General features: G+C 38.7%; 1 protein-coding gene across 7 annotated transcripts in view; it reads right to left on the reverse strand.

Annotated features, from left to right (window-relative positions):
• Positions 1–19,893, reverse strand: part of PKP4 (plakophilin 4) — a 310,497-nt gene that overhangs the window by 202,576 nt on the left and 88,028 nt on the right. For all 7 annotated transcript variants that reach the window (XM_064287107.1, XM_023542929.2, XM_023542928.2 and 4 more), the window contains exon 2: positions 12,787–12,923. In XM_064287107.1, the coding sequence (XP_064143177.1) occupies positions 12,787–12,918 (132 nt within the window). In that variant the 5' untranslated portion in view covers positions 12,919–12,923. The remainder of the gene's footprint in view (positions 1–12,786; positions 12,924–19,893) is intronic.

Here is a 19,893-nt window from a genome sequence, read left to right on the forward strand (position 1 = left end):
ACTGCCACAGCTGCTTTTGAATAATCTTCAGCAAAATTTTACTTGCCTATGGTATTAATGATATTATTTGATAATTTCTACGTTTGGTTCGATCACCTTTCTTAGGAATAGGCATAGATGAGTGAGCACTTCCAGGGCTACATCCATTTGTTGAAAAATCTCAACTGATATTCTGTCAATTCCTGCAGCCTTTTTTTTTTTTTTTGGCCAATGCCTTCATTGCAGCTTGGACTTCTTCCTTCAGTACCATCAGTTCCTCAACAAATGCTACCGCCTGAAATGGTTGAACTTCGATGAATTCTTTTGGGTATAGTGACTGTGTATTCCTTCCACCTTCTTTTGAAGCTTCCTGCTTTGTTTTATATTTTCCCCATAGAATCCTTCATCACTGCAACTCGAGGCTTGAATTTTTTCTTCAGTTCTTTCAACTAGAGAAATGGCGAGCTTGTTGTTCCCTTTTAGTTTTCCATCTCCAGGCCTTTGCACGTGTCATTATAACACTTTACTCTGTCGTCTCGAGCTGCCCTTTGAAATCTTCTATTCAGCTCTTTTACTTCATCATTTCTTCCTTTGGCTTTAGCTACTCAACACTCAAGAACAAGTTTCAAAGTCTCTTCTGACATCCATTTCGGTCTTTTCTTTCTTTCCTGTCTTTTTAACGACCTCGTGTTTTCTTCACGTATGATGTCCTTGATATCATTCCACAACTCGTCTGGTCTTCCAACATTAGTGCTCAATGTGTCAAATCTATTCTTGAGATGGTCTCTAAATTCAGGTGGGATATATTCAAGTTTGTACTTTGGCTCTCGTTGACTTGTTCTAATTTTCTTCAGTTTCAACTTGAACTTGCATATGAACAGCTGCTGATCTGTTTTGCAGTTGGCCCCGGCCTTGTTCTGACTGATGATATTGAGCTTTTCCATTGTCTCTTTCCCCAGATGTAGTCGATTGATTCCCGTGTATCCCATCTGACGAGGCCCACGTGTACAGTCACTGTTCATGTTAGTGAAAAAGGTATTTGCAATGAAAAGGTCATTGGTCTTGCAAAATTCTATCATGCAATCTCTGGCACTGTTTCTATCACCAAGGCTATCTTTTCCAACTACCGATCCTTCTTCTTTATTTCCAACTTTCATATTCCAATCACAAGTAATTATTAATGCATCCTGATTGCTCGTTCGATCAATTTCAGGCTACAGAAGTTGGTAAAAATCTTCAATTTCTTCATCTTTGGCTTTAGTTGTTAGTGCATGAATTTAAATAACAGTCATATTAAGAATATCAGAAAGACATTTACCTGTGTTTTATTGACTATGCAAAGGCATTTGACCGTGTGAATCATAACAAATTATGGATAACACTGCAAACAATGGGAATTCCAGAACACTTAATTGTGCTCATGAGGAACCTGTACATAGATTAAGAGGCAGTCATTTGAACAGACAAGGGGATACTAAGTGGTTTAAAGTCAGGAAACATGTGTGTCAGGGTTGTATCCTTTCACCATACCTATTCAATCTGTATGTGCGCAAATAATCTAAGTAGCTGGACTCTATGAAGAAGAATGGGGCATCAAGATTAGAGGAAGACTCATTAACAATCTGCATTATGCTGATGACACAATCTTGCTTGCTGAAAGTGAAGAGGATATGAAGCACTTACTGATGAAGATCAAAGACCACAGCCTTCAGTATGGATTATACCTCGACATAAAGAAAACAAAACTCCTCACAACTGGACCAATAAGCAACATCTTGATAAGCGAAGAAAAGACTGAAGTTGCCAAGGATTTCATCTTACTTGGATCCACAATCAACACCCATGGAAACAGCAGTCAAGAAATCAAAGGAGATATTGTATTGGGCAAATCGGCTGCAAAAGATATCTTTAAAGTGTTGAAAAGCTAAGATAACACCTTGAAGACTAAAGTGTGCCTGACGCAAGCCATGGTGTTTTCAATTACCTTATATACTTGTGAAAGGTGGGCAACAAATAACGAAGACCAAAGAAGAACTGACACCTTTGAATTGCAGTGTTGGTGAAGAATGCTGAATATACCATGAACTGCTAAAAGAATGAACAAATCTGTCTTGGAAGAAGTACAGCTAGAATGCTCCTTAGAAGCAAGGATGGTGAGACTATGTCTCACATACTTTGGACATGTAATCAGGAGGGATCAGTCCCAGGAGAAGGACATCACGCGTGGTAAAGTAGAGGGTCAGCAAAGAAGAGGAAGCCCCTCACCAAGATGGACTGACACAGTGGCTGCAACAATGGTCTCTAGCATAAGAACAATTTTGAGTATGGCGCAGGACCAGACAGTGTTTTGTTCTGTCATACATAGCATCGCTATGAGTTGGAACCGACTCGACAGCACCTGGGAACAGCAACGACTTGCTTAGCAATGTTGCTGTGAATGTGCAACAGGCTCCATGGCCCTCACAAAACAGTGAGGTGATGACAAAGCAATCTGATAGTATTATTCATCGTCTCCCTCCTTAAATAATCATTTATTGTAGCTTAATAAATTCAAGGCCCTGGGCAGGGGGGACCATCCTGTAAGACACGTGTAAAACAATGTATAAACATGGCACTGTCCATGTTTATACTGATTATATAAGCCAGAGCATATATAATCATAAGAGTTGTAGCAGTGGGGTGTGTGCTAAGAAGCAGGCATCTTTAGGGAAGGCTACACTCACAGCCAAATTACTACAGGGAAGACTGACAGCAACAAGGCAGACCTCCCCAGAGGTGTATTTAGAGCGTGACAACCCCTCTCTCACCCAGACACCATTGCAAGCCTAGTGTGAATTGCTAAAGAAGGGCTCTGCAGTGGAGTCTGCCCCCACAGTCAGCACTCTACCTACCTCCCTGTATACCCATACCTCTGGTCTCTGAAACCAACAGGACAAACCTCCTGGGATTCATTTAGGGGTAGTCTGCCCTCACTTTCAGGTGGTACTGAGGACTGCTGACTGAGGCTACCGTGTGTTAGGAAGCAGGATTCTTGAGTAGGGGCTACACTCAGAGCCAACAATCTACAAGGGGACTCTAATAGCAACAAGGCAGACCTCCACGGGGATCTGACCAGAGCATGACACCCCCTCTCCCACCTGGTAATTACTGGTTGCCAGGCTGTTGCCAATTGCTATAGAATGTCCCCACAGGGGAATCTGCACCCATAGCCAGAAATCTACCTGTCTCCCCGTGCACTTCCTAGCTCATGCCTCTGAAACTAACAGGACAGACCTCCCCGGGGATCGGTTTGGGTCTGTCTGCCCCTCACCCCTTTTGCTGGTGCTGAGAACTGCTGACTGAGACTACTGTGTGCTAGGAAGTAGGCATCTTGAGCAGAGGCTACACCCACAACCAGCATACTACGGGGGCTGGCTCTGATAGCAACAAGGCAGACCTCTCTGCGGGTCAGTCTGGAGTGTGACTATCCTTCCCCCAACCAGTAACTGTCAGCTGCTGGACTGATATGAAATCCAAGATAAAGTTCTCTACACTGGAATCAGAGATGGGTCACCTAAGTAAAGACTGCTCCCCCACCCACCACAGGGCCACTGGAGTTCTGAAACCAACAACACAGATCTCTCTGGGGTCCTTCTGGGGAGTGTCAGCCCCTCTTCCTCCTGAAATGGAGGAAAGTCAGCCTGTGCTTCCCTTGAATGCCAGGTCAGATATAAACAGTCCCCAAAGAGCAGGGAAGGAAACTTCTGGCTAAACCAGTGGGCAACAACCAGCTTCAAAGGGGGCTTGCTGGGTGTGGGAATTCCGACTAAAAATGTGACTGCAGAAACAGAGAAGGAAGGGGAATAACACACAGAGAGAGGGGATTGTGTCCCTGGTGGACAGTTTTTTTTTTTTTTTTTACCTTGCCTGAGTGGCGGTGCCCACTGGTGCTTTGAGATTGAAAGTGGAAAAAGGAGATCTGGAACTTTTGAATCCAAGTCAAACCAGGGAGGGAGAAGAAGCTATCACAGAAAGGGAGAGGAAACGGTATGCAAAGGGCACAGGCTCTGCTCACCTCAGAGTTTCCTGCAGAAAGTAGTGTAGGCAAAAACACCAAATACTGTGAAAGTATTACACAGAAAGTGAACACCCTCAAAAATTCCAATGTCCCAACAAAAAATCCCTAGACACACAAAGAACACAGAAACAACGGCCCATCCAAATGAACATGACAGAAAGAGTGGAAGTGCCATCTAGGGATAACCAAATCATGAAAAATATGTATGAACATAATAACATTAAACATTTATAATTAAAGAGCTAAAAGAAAACACAAAGAGCTAAAAGAAATCAGCAAAAGAATGCAAGAACAAAATGAGGATCTAAAAAGACATATCACAACTGAAGAAGACAATAACTGAAATGAGAAACACAACTGAAGGACTTACTAATAGATTTAATCAGGCAAAAGAAAGAATCAGTGAATTAGAGAATAAGATAGTTAAAATTACAGATGCTAAAGAGCAACAAAAACGGAGGCGGCTCAAGAAGTCTGAGCACAGTTTGATGGAATTATGGGACATCAACAAGAGACCTAATATATGCATCATGGAAATTCCAGAAGGAGATGAGAAAGAGAAAGGGACAGAAAGATTATTTAAAGAAATAATGAAAGCAGTGAGAGAGATGCAAATAGACATATACAAAGAATTCCCAGTAAGATTAAATGCTGATTTTTCCTCAGAAACATTGGAGGCCAGAAGGCAATGGAGTGATATATTTCAAGTGCTGAAAGAAAACAAAAAACTACAAACCAAGAATAACCCAGCAAAACTATCCTTTAAGAATGAGGGTGAAATTAAAAGATTCCCAGATAAACAGAAGCTGAGAGGCTTCATATATACCAAAACAGTCCTACAAAAAATACTAACAGGAGTTCTATAGAAGAAGAGAAAAAACACCAGAAAGTAATTCAAAGCTATACACAAAATGAAAAGACCCTAACACAGGGAAATGCATGGACAAGTATAAGGGCTAGTAATAAGGTACTCACGCTTGATAATTTTAAATGTTTTGTCCTTCATGTTTTTAATAACAAATATATGAAAGGCAAGAATAAAATTGTTATAGGGCACATGAAATATAAAGATATAATCAGTGATAAGAGCAAAGGGTGGTGGAGGGAAATTGTATAAATACAGAATTTCTTGTATGTTACTTAAGTTGATACCAATTTACCCTAGAATGTTATAAATACAAGCTGTTAAATGTAATATTCATGGTAACCACTAAGAAAATATATATTTAAAAAAACCATACACAAAAGGAAAGGAGAAGAGAACCAAAAAAGGCTCACTACAATAAACCAACAAAACACAAAAGCAAACAGTAGTAAAGGACAAAGACAAAGAAGACTTAAGACATAAAAACATGATTCAACTCTATGTTGTTTGCAAGAGACACATCTAAAACCCAAGGACACAAATAGGTTGAAAGTGAAAGGATGTAAAAAAAATATTCCATGCAAATAACCAAAAGAGATGAGTAGAAATCTTAATGTGAGACAAAGTGAATTTTAAGACAAAATTTATCACAAGAGATAAAAGATGGGCATTATATAGTGATAAAAGGGTCAATTAATCAAAAAGTTTTAAAAATCATTAATATATACCCAACATTGGGGCATCTAAATATATAAAGCAAACACTGACAACAGAAAGAAAAACAGATAATACTACAATAATAGTTGAAGAAGACAATACGCCACTTTCAATACTGAACGGAACATCTAGAAAGAAGGTCAACAAGGAAACAGAGGACTTCAATAACACTATAAACCAACTACACTTAACAGACATATATAGAACACTCCACCCCAAAATAACAAAATATACATTCTACTCCAGCGCATACAGATCATTCTCCCGGACAGACCACAGGTTAGGTCACAAACCAAGTACTGATAAATTTAAAAAGACTGAAATCATACAAAGTATCTTCTCTGACCACAATGCAGTGAAGCTACAAATCAACAACAGAAAAAAAAAACCCTGGAAAAAATACACAAACATATGGAAATCGAACAACACACTATTAAACTACCAATGGGTCAAGTCAAAATCAAAAGAGAAATCACAAATTTCCTAGAGTCAAATGAATAAGGAAGTACAACATACAAAAACTTTTGGGATGTGGTGAAGTTAGTGCTTAGAGGGGAACTTACAGCAATAATTGACTACATAGAAAAGAAGAAAAATATCAAACAGCCTAACTCCACAACGCCAGGAACTAGAAAGAGAAGAACAAACTAAGCCTAAACCTACCAGAAGAAAGAAAATAACAAAAATCAGAGAAACAAAATCAAAGCAGAAAAACAATGGAGAGAAACAATAAAACCAGAAGCTGTTTCTTTTAAAAGATCAGTGAGATTAACAAACATTTAGCTAGAATAACAAAAAAGAGAAAAGACGTGAATAACCAACATAAAAAATGAAAGAGGGGACACTACAACTGACCAGACAGAAATAAAGAAAATTATGACAGAATATTATGAACAACTGTATGGCAACAAACCGGATAAGCCAGATGAAATGGACAAATTCTTAGAAGTACACAACCTACCCAAGCTGACTCAAGAGGAAATAGAAAGTCTCAACAGACCTCTAACAAGTGAAGAGATCAAATCAGTGATCAAAAATCTCCCAATAACAACAACAAAAAGTCCTGGACCAGATGGCTTCGATGGGGAATTCTACCAAAGATTTAGAGAAGAATTGATACCAATACTGTTTAAACTCTTCCAAAAGATAGAGAAGGAAGGACTCCCTAATTCATTCTATGAAGCAAACATATCCCTGATACCCAAACCAGGCAAAGATGCCACAAGAAAAGAAAACTACAGGACAGTATCTCTTATGTATATAGACACAAAAATCCTCAACAAAATACTATTAAAAGTCATATACCATGCCCAAGTGGGATTTATTCCAGAAATGCAAGGATGGATCAACATTAGAAAATCAATCAATGTAATATACCACATCAATAGAACAAAGGAAAAGAACCATTTGACAATCTCTATGGAGGCAGAAAAAGCATTTTATAAAATCCAGCACCCTTTCTTGATGAAAACCCAAACGAAGATTGGAAGAGATGGAAAATTCCTCAGTATGATTCAGGACACATATGAAAAGCCAACGTCCAACATTACACTTAACAGAGAAAGACTGAGAGCTTTCCCCCTGAAATAGGGAACAAGATAAGGGTGCCTTCCTTTACCACTTCAATTCAATACTGTATTAGCACCCTAGCCTGAGTAATAACACAAGAAAAAGAAATAAAAGGTATCCAGATTGGAAAAGAATAAGTAAAATTACCTATATCCACAAATGATTTGATGATAAAGCAAATCCCAAAGAGTCCACAAGAAATGTCTAGAACTAATAGAAGAACTTAGTAAAGTTGCAGGGTGCAAGGTCTACAAGCAAAAATCAGTTGGGTTTCTATACACTAGCAATGAGAAATCTGGGAGGAAAATTAGGGAAAAAATTCCATTTCCAATAGCACCTAAGAGAATAAAATACCTAGAAATAAATCTAACCAGGAACACAAAGAATTTATACAATGAAAACTAGAAAACAATACAGGAAGAGATTAAACCAAAACCAAACCAAATCCAGTGCCGTCGAGTCGATTCTGACTCATAGTGACCCTATGGGGGACAGAGTAGAACTGCCCCCACAGAGTTTCCAGGGAGCGCCTGGTAGATTCAAACTGCTAACCCTTTGGTTAGCAGCCACAGCACTTAACCACTAAGCCACCAGGGTTTCCAAAGAAGCCTTAAATAAACAGAGAGATATTCCATGTTCATGGATTGAAGAGTTAATATTGTTAAGATGTCAATACTACCTAAAGTGATCTATAGATTCAATGCAATCCCAATAAAAATTCCAACAGCCTTTTTTATAGAAATAGAAAAACCAGTCCTCAACTTTATATGGAATGGCATGAGCACCCAAGAGCTAAAGCAATGTCGAAAGAGAAGACTCACACTTACTGATTTTAAAACATACTATACAGCTACAGTAATCAAAACAGCCTGGTACTGGTATAATAGACATATGGACCAATGGAATAGAGTTGAAAGTCCAGAAATAAACCCACACATTTATGGTCAACTGATTTTTGACAAGGGGGCTAAGTCCATTCCATACAGAGAGAGCCTCTTCAATAAATGGTGCTGGGAAAATTGGATTTCCACATGAAGAAAAATGAAAAAGGATCCTTGTCTCACACCATACACAAAAACAAATTCAAAATGGATTAAGGACCTAAATGTGCAAACTAAAACCATAAAATTCTTACAAGAATAGGCAGTGGCAACGCTGTCAGGTCTAGCTTTCAACAGTGGATTATCTAATATAATAAAAGCGCAAACAGCAAAAGACAAAATAAATAAATGGGACCTCATTAAAGCTAAAGACTTTTGGTCAACAAAAAACTTTACAAAAAAGTGAAAAGACAAGCTTACAACTAGAAGAAAATCTTTGAAAACCATGTATCCAACAAGAACTTAATAATCAAAATGAATATAAAACATAAGTTCGACAACAACAAAAAGACAAATAAACCAATCATAAAATGGGCAAAGAACTTGACATTTCACCAAAGAGGACATTCAAATGGCCACCAAACACATGAAAAGAAGCTCAGCTTCATTAGCCATGAGAGAGATGCAAATCAAAACCACGATGAGAAACAATGTCACTCCCACTAGGATGGCAAAGATGAAAAAAGAAAAATAAATAAAAATAACAAATGTTGGCGAGGATATGGGGAAACTGGAATCCTTATCCATTGCTGGTGGGAACACAAAATGGTACAGCTGTTGTGGAAAACAGTATGGCGGTTCCTCAAAAAACTAAAAATAGAACTCTCATATGACCCAACAATTACACTCCAAGGTATATAATCAAAAGACTTGAAAGTAGAAACTCAAAAAGAGACGTATATACCAACGTTCGCTGCAGCACTATTCACAAGAGCCAAAAGGTGGAAACAACTTACATGCTCATCAACAGATGAATTGATAAACAAAAGATGGTACATACATACAATGGAATATTACTCAGCCAGTGAGAGAAATGAAGTCTTCATACATGCTATAGTATGGATGGAGCCTGAAGATATTCTGCTGAGCTAAATAAGCCAATCAAAAAAGGATAAATACTGTATGGCCTCTCTTAGATAAAAAGACAAGAAAAGGCAAATGTACAGAGACCAACATATATTTGTGGTTACTGGGGGTGGGAGGAAAGGGAAGGGGGTGGTTAACAGTGATAGAAGAATCACACTGATTAAGGGTAGGGTTGCCAGCCAATTATTGTAGTTGCTGTCACTAAGTTGTAAACCTGTTAGAAGTTGAATTGGCAAAAGTTGTGTGACAGATATACTTAAAACAATGACAAAAAAGAGAGTGGGTGCTGAGGCTGCGTATGTACAACCAAACACTTCATGGGACTTTGTTCCTTGGTTTGGACGTTAGGGTCATGGTTTCATGTGACATCCCAGTTAATTAGCCTAGTAATGTGTTTAGTGCTTTTGTTCTACCTCCTAGTTCATTGCATAGCGCCTGGGGTCTTAAAAGCGTACAAGCAGCCATCCAAGGCTATTCACCTGGAACAAAAAGAGGAAGGGAAAGAGTCAAGAATAGGAGGAGAAACTGGAATGTGCAGCTAATTGTCTCCCTGAACAACTGCCTCCTTTGTCATGAGGCCAGAAGAGCTAGATGGTGCCCAGCTACCATTACTGAACATTTTGATCAAAGATTTCACAGAAGACTCCTGATCAAAAGAGGGAATATACACCCTGAAGTTATCTTAAAACCAAGCAACAATTTAGCTTAACTGGTAAAAAAAAGGTCTGCCTTGAATATTATGCTCTTTTAAGAACTATCTATTTGCAATCAAATCAACAACAACAACTTGAAAGATTAGATAGGATCCTTAGGGGGCAGTAAGTTTATGTTAATTGGAGAGGAACAACTCAGAATAGGAGGGTGAGAAAGGTTGTACAACTTGAAGAATGTAATCAATGTTACTAAATGGTACCTGTAGAAACAAACTGGTATATGTTTTGCTGTGTATATTCTCACCAACAACAAAATAAATAAAATTTTGGAAAAAAAAAAAACAAAAACAGAGTCATAGCAGTGGTATAAAATGCTAAAGGAGGTCAGACGAGAGAGATCTGACTTCAAGTTGAGGTGAACATGACTTCATGAAGGAGGCAGCCTTGAAGAGAAGCAGGCTCTTTTTTCTACCAGTCAAAAAGGTATGCATCCATGTGACTTATATCAAACGTGAAAGGTTATCATTTCATAAAAGAGAGAAAATGTGATTCCAACATTATGCCAAGGAACAAGGAACAGCTCCTAGCACAGGAGGATGCTAAGGAAAGAAACAGTCCAATGGAGGAAGATTCTATTGTTTTTATGCCACCCTAAATCCAGTTTCAAGTATTTAATAGACTAATGATTTGTTTACAAGATTGCTGCTGGTTGCTTGCCATTTCCTTCTCCACTACTTACCATGAATTGCCCAGAGGGAGTATGTGAAGTACTTCATGGGCTGTATGTTCTTTGGTCAAGGGGAACGCAAGCTTTATCTCTTAAAATTCAGGACAGTGTTAAAAAAACATTGCATTGCTTTCTTTAACCAAATGCCTTGACATTATGTTTGGGGTTGCCCTAAATCAACATGTTAATAAAACTTATTGTCACAAGTGCTATGTCTCATATACATGAAACTATTCTAATTTGTGAGACCAGTACGGTAAAATTTCGAAGGTTGAATGCTAGGCAGAAATAAAATACTGTCACAACACAAACACAAACACTGCTATATATTCAGAAAGGTTTTGCCTTCTGGTATCAATGTCCAAAAGAAGGTTCACTGAATGCCTGTATATACTTGTAACTACCAGATCCTCTTCAATAGAGCCTTTTCTTCTTATATAGAGGTGACGATGATAACAATAATATTACCCCTCACTATGAACACTTACGAGGTGCCAGGCACTGTTTTACGCATTTTACAGATGAGGAAACTGAGGCATGGAGAGTGGAGCCAGGACAGGAACCCAGACCACCTACTGAATCACACTGAAAGGGTCCCTTCCCTCTGCACCCAATTGAAAATATGGTTCCTGAGACACGGCTGCCACCAAACAAGGTCTGTTCTTTGAAATCAGCAGAGCTGATACCATCACCCCATGGCTACAAATACTGCATAGCACTGAGGCTTGTTTTCTGTTTTTTTTTTTTAATAATTATACATGCCATCCAAAAAGACTGCTCTTTTCATACAAAACACGATCAAGGAATTCTAGTGCGTCAGCTTCATAACAGGTTTCCATGTTTTCTTCAATTTGCAGGGTATCTGGTTTCAAGGTACAAACACAAAGTTTCTATTGCTCTGTTTACTGTATGCAATTCTGCCTTTAAATCTGCTTCGATCATTTTGATAAATTTACCCTCATTTTTCACCAAAATGAATGCTAAGAGCACCCAATAAATCAGAGCCTTCTCATCTTACAGCTCCTTGGGTCAAATCTTGACAACTCTGAGATATTTTAAGAAAAAGAGTCTTTTCTCTTCCTCCCTAAGGGGACAATAGCTTAGATATTTTACAGCTTGGTGGAAAATAAAAACAGTACTGACTACAATTTTCTTGTGTCTTCTCAAATTCTTAGTTTGTAAATTGTTTAAAAACTTGAAATTTCAGTGAAAATATTTTGACATCTTGCTACTAGATGAGTTATGAAATCATCTTTCTTGAAAACACATTCTAATGTCAGACATACCTCATAGTTTTGAAGCAATCTTTCATTCCACATGCCTAGCTTAAGTTGCAGCAAATAGTAAAATAATGGGGTATTAACTTAAACATTTCTTCACGCTTTGTCATCATTAGTCATTTGAACTGCTGATAATGATTTTTAAAAGTACATCTCAGAAAAGACACAATCTCTAAGAAAAAAAAAGATCCACTAGTTTAATCATAAGCTTTAAGAAAAAAAAAAAAGTTAATATTAGATTATTTCCTACAGAATCACCCTCACTGAGGGCTTTTTTTTTTTTAAGGACAGAAAGTAAAACTATCCCTGCAGCTTTATATTTACATTTACCTTATTAAGCTTTTAAATCTTCAGAAATTAAGTTCTAGGATTCCAATTTCTCTAAGCATAACAGATAGATCTAATCTAGAAGTGAACTTCGGTTTGAAGGATAAATAGCATTAGTACCTTAAAAAAAATCAACATAGACATTGAAGCAAACTGGCACAGTCTGACAAGTTTTAGAACATTAGCTCACAAAATGAATAAACTTTGACTGAGACAAACACAACAAATATAGCCTTTATCCGAAAATCACAGAGACAACCCTATATACAGTACCTATGTTAAAATGTTCAAAATATCTGAGGATCTTACAGCCATCAAGCTGCCAGCAGCCTGACATGAAAGTCAGCTTTCTGAGATACGCTTTACAAGCTTTGCGTGCATGCACACACTCTGCAATGTGTGAGAGACAGAGACACCGATCACCATCAATATTGTCCTTACTTGCAGACGCACAAGTATCCTGCATGTTCCGGATATGCACCTGGAGCGGCTCTACATGCCAGTCATCCCAATGTACTCAGGGATATAAACACCTTATAATTAGAAAACGTGAAGGCGTCAAGGACGTTAGACAAATTGAAAACATATCCAAAGATTAATTTTAAAGGTACTGAAGAAATAATTAACTGGAATAAGAGGGTGTACCTGCTCCTTCACGGAAGCTAGAATAGTAGTGGCTGTGGTCTCGGGTTCCATGCCTGGGCCAGTGGAGGCAGCTTCCTGGTGGGTCTGTGGTTGCCCCTCCTCCACCAAAGAGGCCTGTTCAGGAGCTGGCATTCCTCCTGCAATCAAGCAGGCAAAGGGTTAACACTTTCTCGTAGGCCTCTGTGCAGTAACAGGGGCTGAGGGTTCCTAGGAACTACTGTAGACTTAACATTTCCATTTCTATACACTTATCACATTTCCTTACAGTTTATTTGATTTCTGAAAGGTAACATTTAGGGCAAAAGCACGGATGCTACTACTAACTACTAAAAATACCAAAAATACTACTAACAGTACTACTACTAATAATGATAAATACTTAGGAAGTATTTAAACATCATCATAATAGAGAATGGCGTGAAAAGGGTTCGGGAAGAGGGGATCTTAATTAAAAATACACTGAAGACAGTAAGTTGTTAGAAGCTTGTTAAACTGCTACTTTTTCACACAGAGGACCGACACGTAAATAAAACTGTTTATCTTATCAAGAAACTAAATGATAATAAATACTCTAGGTTGCTACAAAGGTCAGTTTTCAAAGGATATGCACAAAAAAAAACTAGAAATATTGATTGGTGGAAGAAAGAGAATGCTTTACCAACTACAGGTGAGGCTTAAACAATAGGGAAAAAAAGGATTAAATATCAAAGAAGACTTGAAAATAAGCTAATAAAATTTCGCTACATTTAAAAGAAATGCAATGCATTAATAACTAGCAACAAGGATATTCTTGGTAAAGTAGTATAGCTAATTTGGTTTTCTCAGAAGAATCTGAATATCCAAATATGACAATAGCTATGGAGATGGTGGTGAAAACAATCTATTTTCCAAGCCCTTAGATGGCAGTGGGTTTTTACCTAGCTTTTTTGTAAGACAGAATAGGTTCCCGGCAGAAGAAAGAGTGCCTTTCCTAAGGTAACACATACCTAGAGCCATGTGTTTACCAGGAGACTTACTGACCTGATCTGGACTATATACAAACTCGAAAAGGATTGACAAAAGATGCCCACGCAAAATATTGTAAATTTTTTTTTTTTTGTACTTTAGATGAAGGTTTACAGAACCAGTTTCTCATCAGTTAGTACACATATTGTTGTATGACACTGGTTGTTAACAACTCCACAACATGTCAACACTCTCCCTTCTCAACCCTGAGTTCCCTATTACCAGCTTTCTGGTTCTCTCCTGCCTTCCAGTCCCTGTCCCAGCACCCGTGGGCCCCTTTAGTCTTGTTTTGTTCCAGGGGCCTATTCAATCTTTAGCTGAAGGGTGAACCTCAGGGGTGGCTTCGTTACTGAGCTGAAACAGTATCTGGGGGCCATATTCTCAGGGTTCCTCCAGTCTCTGTCAGACCAGCAAGTCTGATCTTTCTTTTTGAGTTAGAATTTTGTTCTACATTTTTTGCCAGCTCTGAGACCCTCTACTGTGAACTCTGTCAAAGCAGTCAGTAGTGGTAGCCAGGCATCAGCTAGTTGTACTGGATTCAGTCTGGTAGAGGCCATGGTAGATGCGGCCCATTATTCCTTTGGACTAATCTTTCCCTCGTGTCTTTAATTTTCTTCATTCTTCCTTGCTCCCGACGGGGTGAGACCAGTGCAGTATCCTAGATGGCCACTCACAGGCTTTTAAGACCCCAGATGCTACTCACACAAGTACAATGTAGAACATTTTCTTTATAAACTGTTAGGCCAATTAAGCCAGATGTTCCCCAAGACCATGGTCCCCACAGCCCCCAGCCTAGCAATTCGGTTCCTCAGGGAGTTTGGATGTGTCTATGGAGCTACCATGACCTTGCCTTGTACAGGCTGTGCTGGGTTCCCTAGTATTGTGTACTGTCTTACCTTTCACCTAAGTTACCACTTATCTATTGTCTATTAAGTGTTTTTCCATCCCCACCCCCCCCATAACCATCAAAGATTGTTTCTTTTTGTATGTAAACCTTTTTGTGAGTTTTTACAGTAGTGGTCTCATACAATATTTGTCCTTTTGTGATTGACTTATTTCACTCAGCACAATGTCCTCCAGTTTCATCCATGTTCTGAGATGCTTCACAGATTCATCATTGTTGTTTATCATTGTGTAATACTCCATCATGTGTATGTACCAGTTTATCCATTCATCTGTTGATGGGCATCTAGGTTGTTTCCATGTTTTTGCCATTGTGAACAATGCTGCAACAAACATGGGTGTGCATATGACTATTCGTGTGATGGCTAATTTCTCTAGGATGTATTTCTAGGAGTGGGACTGCTGGATTGTATGGTATTTCTATTTCTAGCTTTCTGAGGAAGTGCCATATCATTTTCCAAAATGGTTGTATCATTTTGCATTCCCACCTGTAAATGTTTTAATGCCTTGTTTACATGTCAGTCTCTCCCATTGTCTCGACAGTTTATCACGCCATGAGACTAGCCCAGTGCCTGATATATATGACAGGTGCCCAGTAAGTGTCTGCTGAATAAATGAATATACGAATGAAGGATGAATGTCTATCTTCTTTTCACTATCTCATTCCAGACATTAGGCAAATCCCCACCATGTGCTATGATCTCATGAGACCACACTTTGTACACTTATAAATGGACATCTGAGGCCATAAATACCATCCTAAACATTGTTCTTAGTTGTCTCCTAAAAATTACTCTAGTGTATTTTAATTTCATATCAATTAACTTCCATAGTACCCAATTCTGTAGTTTGATCTGGGAACATTTTTTCCTATTCCCTCAAATTTCAACATCAGCCTGTTGTTTATTTCCAAAATCATAATCTGTTAGTAAAAGAGAAAAAAGGCGTTATCACCTGAGACCTCATCTTATTCCTCACTCTCTTGACCTCCACGTTAATGGAGATGGGTCTAGGTTCCAGGTTTCTGCCAGTAGTTGTTTTATTCTTGCTTTTAATAGGCAGAAATGGACAATGGGTCTGATGAGTTTCTGCATATCCCCTGAGGATAAGATGCCCTCATGCCTTCTGTAGCAGGTGAATTCTCTATCTCCCATTTTCATAGTGCATAACGAAGGCCCAGGTGGACCCTCATTTGCAATGAGGAGGAAGACCTCAAGTACGTGCAGCAGGAGGAGCTTCAGGCTTGGAGTAAGCGGATCTAGTATTAAAACTTAAGTATTCTTGGACAAGTTGCCATCTCTCAGAGCCCTACTTCCCTCACTTATTAAATATGTGCTTACTAATTCTTCATAAAACACAATGGAATGATTTTATGACAATCTTTATTTCTTAGTATGACTGGTACAGCTACTGAGATGTAAAACACTTAAAATACCATTGAACGGGTAAAATTCTATATTTATCCAGTGCTCATTAAAGAAAAGACATGAGGTCTATGAAGGAAAAAAATGCCACACATATATATCCTAGATTAGCATTTGAGGCAAGTAAAGACATGAAAGGACTCTACACCATTGAAAAACTACACACCTTAAAGTAAGCAGATGGTTGCAAAGAACAAAAATGTTACTATGCAACAGTGGAACAAATAACGCCAAGAACCAAAATTTTTAAATGTCAAGAGTATAATATCACGAAATAACCAATGTGTGAAAAGAAGAAAACAAGAAGCAAAAATTCAGTTAACAAAAAGAATTTGAGAAAAGGAGAAATAGAAATGTCACTGGGAAAATATTCTCTTATAAATAAGAGGAGTCTTACTGTTTAAAGAAGGATATAGAATTACATTACTGTAATTAAACTGCATCCTTGTACGAGTATATTACTTAATTTCACAATATTTATTCTGATGACCCCGACTGCCCAGGAACAGTGAAATCAGACAAGCATTTTCTCAGTACCCCTTTATCCACGTATTACTAGGATAAGGGCATAAAGTAGGGTCACTAAGTATTAGTAGTTCATCACGTAGCTGAGGCAGTAAAATACGAATTAAATCAAGGCAAAGTATAACGTATTGCCTCGAGTCAATTCCAACGCACACTGACCCCACAGGACAGAGAAGAATTGCCCCCCCCATGGGGTTTCCAAGGCTGTATTCTTTACAAAGGAGACTGCTACATCTTTCTCCCGTGGAGAGGTTGATGGGTTCGATACGCAGACATTTTGGTTAGCAGCCTAACGCTTAACTTCTGTGTCAACCAGGACTCCTTAAGCAAAGTACAGCAAGATGCAAATGATGGAAAAACACTAAAGACAATAGGAAGAGGTTGCAAAGAGCTTAAAAATTTGCAAGGAAAATTATTATGATGCTAAGGGATGTTTTAGTCTGATTCCTCAAAGACTAAGCATTTCACAGGTGATCACTAAAACTCACTGAGTGAATGATGACCACAGTACCCACACATCCCTGAGGCTTTCCTACCTCTCTGGAATAGTCCTAAATTACCATGACCAACATGGGGCAAGGGAGGGATGTCCTATGACTGACAAATTATAAAGCTATTAAGATTCTCTGTCATTTGCCTATTAGTTCTCACAACAATAGATCACTAAAGGAGCTGAAAGGAATCAAGCTAAGACCAGGGCCGAAGAGTGATATTATTACTTCTTCCCATTAGCAAGGAAAAAAGCAATGAGTAGCTCTAATGGAGAAAGCGACTGTACTTCTCGCAGTGACCTCAACTTGCCTGACTTGGGCAATCACATTCCGGAGACCAGAAAAAAACTTACAAATAGGTCACCAACCATTTTGGAGAGTTTTATGGAGAATTACAGAGAATGTAAGAGGCGCCAGAAGACTGGAAGCAGGAAAATGCCATGACTTGTTTTTGAAAAGGAGAAGGCAGACTCTTCCTGCTACAAACTAGAGAGCTAGACATGGATCTTGGGCAAGATTCTTAGAAGAATTTCATCCAAGAAATGACTTGTGAAAACCAAAAAGGGACCCACAAATGAAAAGCCATGTTAAGCCGCTGTAGTGTCTGTCCTGGATAGCGTAACCATGGAAATGCAGTGTGTATAGAATCCAGTGAGGCAAGTATGATGTTTTAAATCTCTCACAGTATGATAATCAACATAGAAATGGGGCTGGAACAAGGGTAACTGCAGACTCCAGCAATCTGTAAATAGCTGAATGAAATACAACAACCTATAGAGGTTTCTAATGGAATGCCAGAGAGCTCTGACCTTGACCCAATCCTAAACAACAATTTTAGCTATGATATAAAAGATAACATACAGGGCATGTTCAAATTCTTGAATGACTAAGAGTACTGAATTTACCAGATGATAAAATTAAAATATAAATAAAAAAGAAAACATATTGCGAGGCTGCAGCAATGAGATGCCTCTTATGAGACAAAAACAACAGGAATAAATGTAGGGTCCTGTGTTTATGTTAGCTCAACAACATGTTAGGGAAACAATCTGCGTACTTTAGATTCATGAGTGAAATCAGTGAGCCACAGGTGAGAAAAGGCTGCACAAAAGCTAAGGCAATTTAATGCTTTGTCGATACAAGTATTTAAAATGATAGGAAAAGGGGAACAAGTAAGGGTACAGTTCTTCAGACTCCTTGGGACATATCCACTTCCAGTTATGGGTGGCACATTCATAGGGATGGAAACAGTGTATCCCATTTAAAAGAGAATGAGTAGGACGGTGAGAGGATTCAGTCATTATTTCCAGGCATAGGAACAGGGAAGAAATGAATGACACCACTTCTGCTCCTAATTAGCTCAGAGCTTAGCAGGAGACACAGGAGGAACAGTTAAAGGAACAGGCAGTTCGGTCTGAAGAAGAGAAGGCCTGTGTAGACAAGCATATATCTAGAAGCCTCTGAAAGACCGTCATGCACAATCCTGGTTAGACTTTTTAGCGTAAGATCCCAACTACTGAAGGGAAAGCTAATGGTTATACAGCCAAACTTTTATTATCCTATACTATTACTATCTTTGGAAACCTTGGTGGCTTCGTGGTTAAGTGCTACTGCTGCTAACCAAAGGGTCGGCAATTCGGATCCACCAGGCGCTCCTTGGAAGCTCTGTGGGGCAGTTCTACTCTGTCCTATAGGGTCGCTATGAGTCGGAATCGACTCAACTGCACTGGGCTTTGGTTTTTTTTTTTTTTTTGTATTACTATCTTTATACTCTGAATCAAGTTTAGCTAATGGCTATATTACTCTGCATCAAAATTAATGGTCAGAGCCTACGGCAAGCTCAGGAAAGTCTTTCCTGTTGATGCTAACAGTCAAATATTAAAATTTCAAGAACTGATCACCTCTCGAGGTGGCACATTTCCCATCATGAGAGGTCTTTAATCACAGTCTCGATGATCACACAGTGGTGATGGTATACAGGGGACGCAAGTTGGGTGTGTATCTGAAACATGAAACTTTAAAGTCCCTATCCTGAGCCTGACACTATTAAAAAAAGAAAAAGCTTCTGCATTCTCAGTTGATGTGAATATTCCTCAAGAGTTTTCAGAATGTTGCCTACTATATCATGAGATCTCTGTAAAAAGGTACCTGAATGCCCGGAAGCTGTATTTTTCCTGAGTGAATGGTGGATATCGACCCTGTTTCTCCCCTTGCTTTTGTCACACAAAGCTCAAAGATGAATTTGTAACCAACTCTCACAAGTGTTGGTATAGGTATATGTCTGTGTTTTCATTTTATTCCTGCCTTAAGAATTTTTTTTTTTTAAACAAAATTTACTCTTGCCCAGGACTCTCTTTTTATTATACAGTTGGACTGCATTCTTTTATTATTTTTTTATTGTGCTTTAGATGAAAGTTTACAGCTCATGTTAATTTCTTATTCAAAAATTTATACACATATTGTTCTGTGATATTAGTTGCAATCCCCACAATGTGACAGCACACTCCCCCTTTTCACCTCAGGTTCCCTGTGTCCATTCAACCTGTTCCTGTCCCTTCCTCCCTTCTCATTCTGCTTTGGACAGGAGTTGCCCACTTGGTCTTGTATATCTGATTGAACTAGAAACACATTCCTCATGTGTATTATTTTTTGGTTTACAGTCCTGCCTAATCTTTGTCTGAATAATGGGTTTCAGTCCTGGGTTAACAGTGCGTCCGGGGGCCATAGTTTTGTGGGTTCCTCCAGGCTCTATCAGACCA

The sequence above is a fragment of the Loxodonta africana genome, chromosome 6 (assembly GCF_030014295.1).
Source record: "Loxodonta africana isolate mLoxAfr1 chromosome 6, mLoxAfr1.hap2, whole genome shotgun sequence".
Lineage (NCBI taxonomy): Eukaryota > Metazoa > Chordata > Mammalia > Proboscidea > Elephantidae > Loxodonta > Loxodonta africana.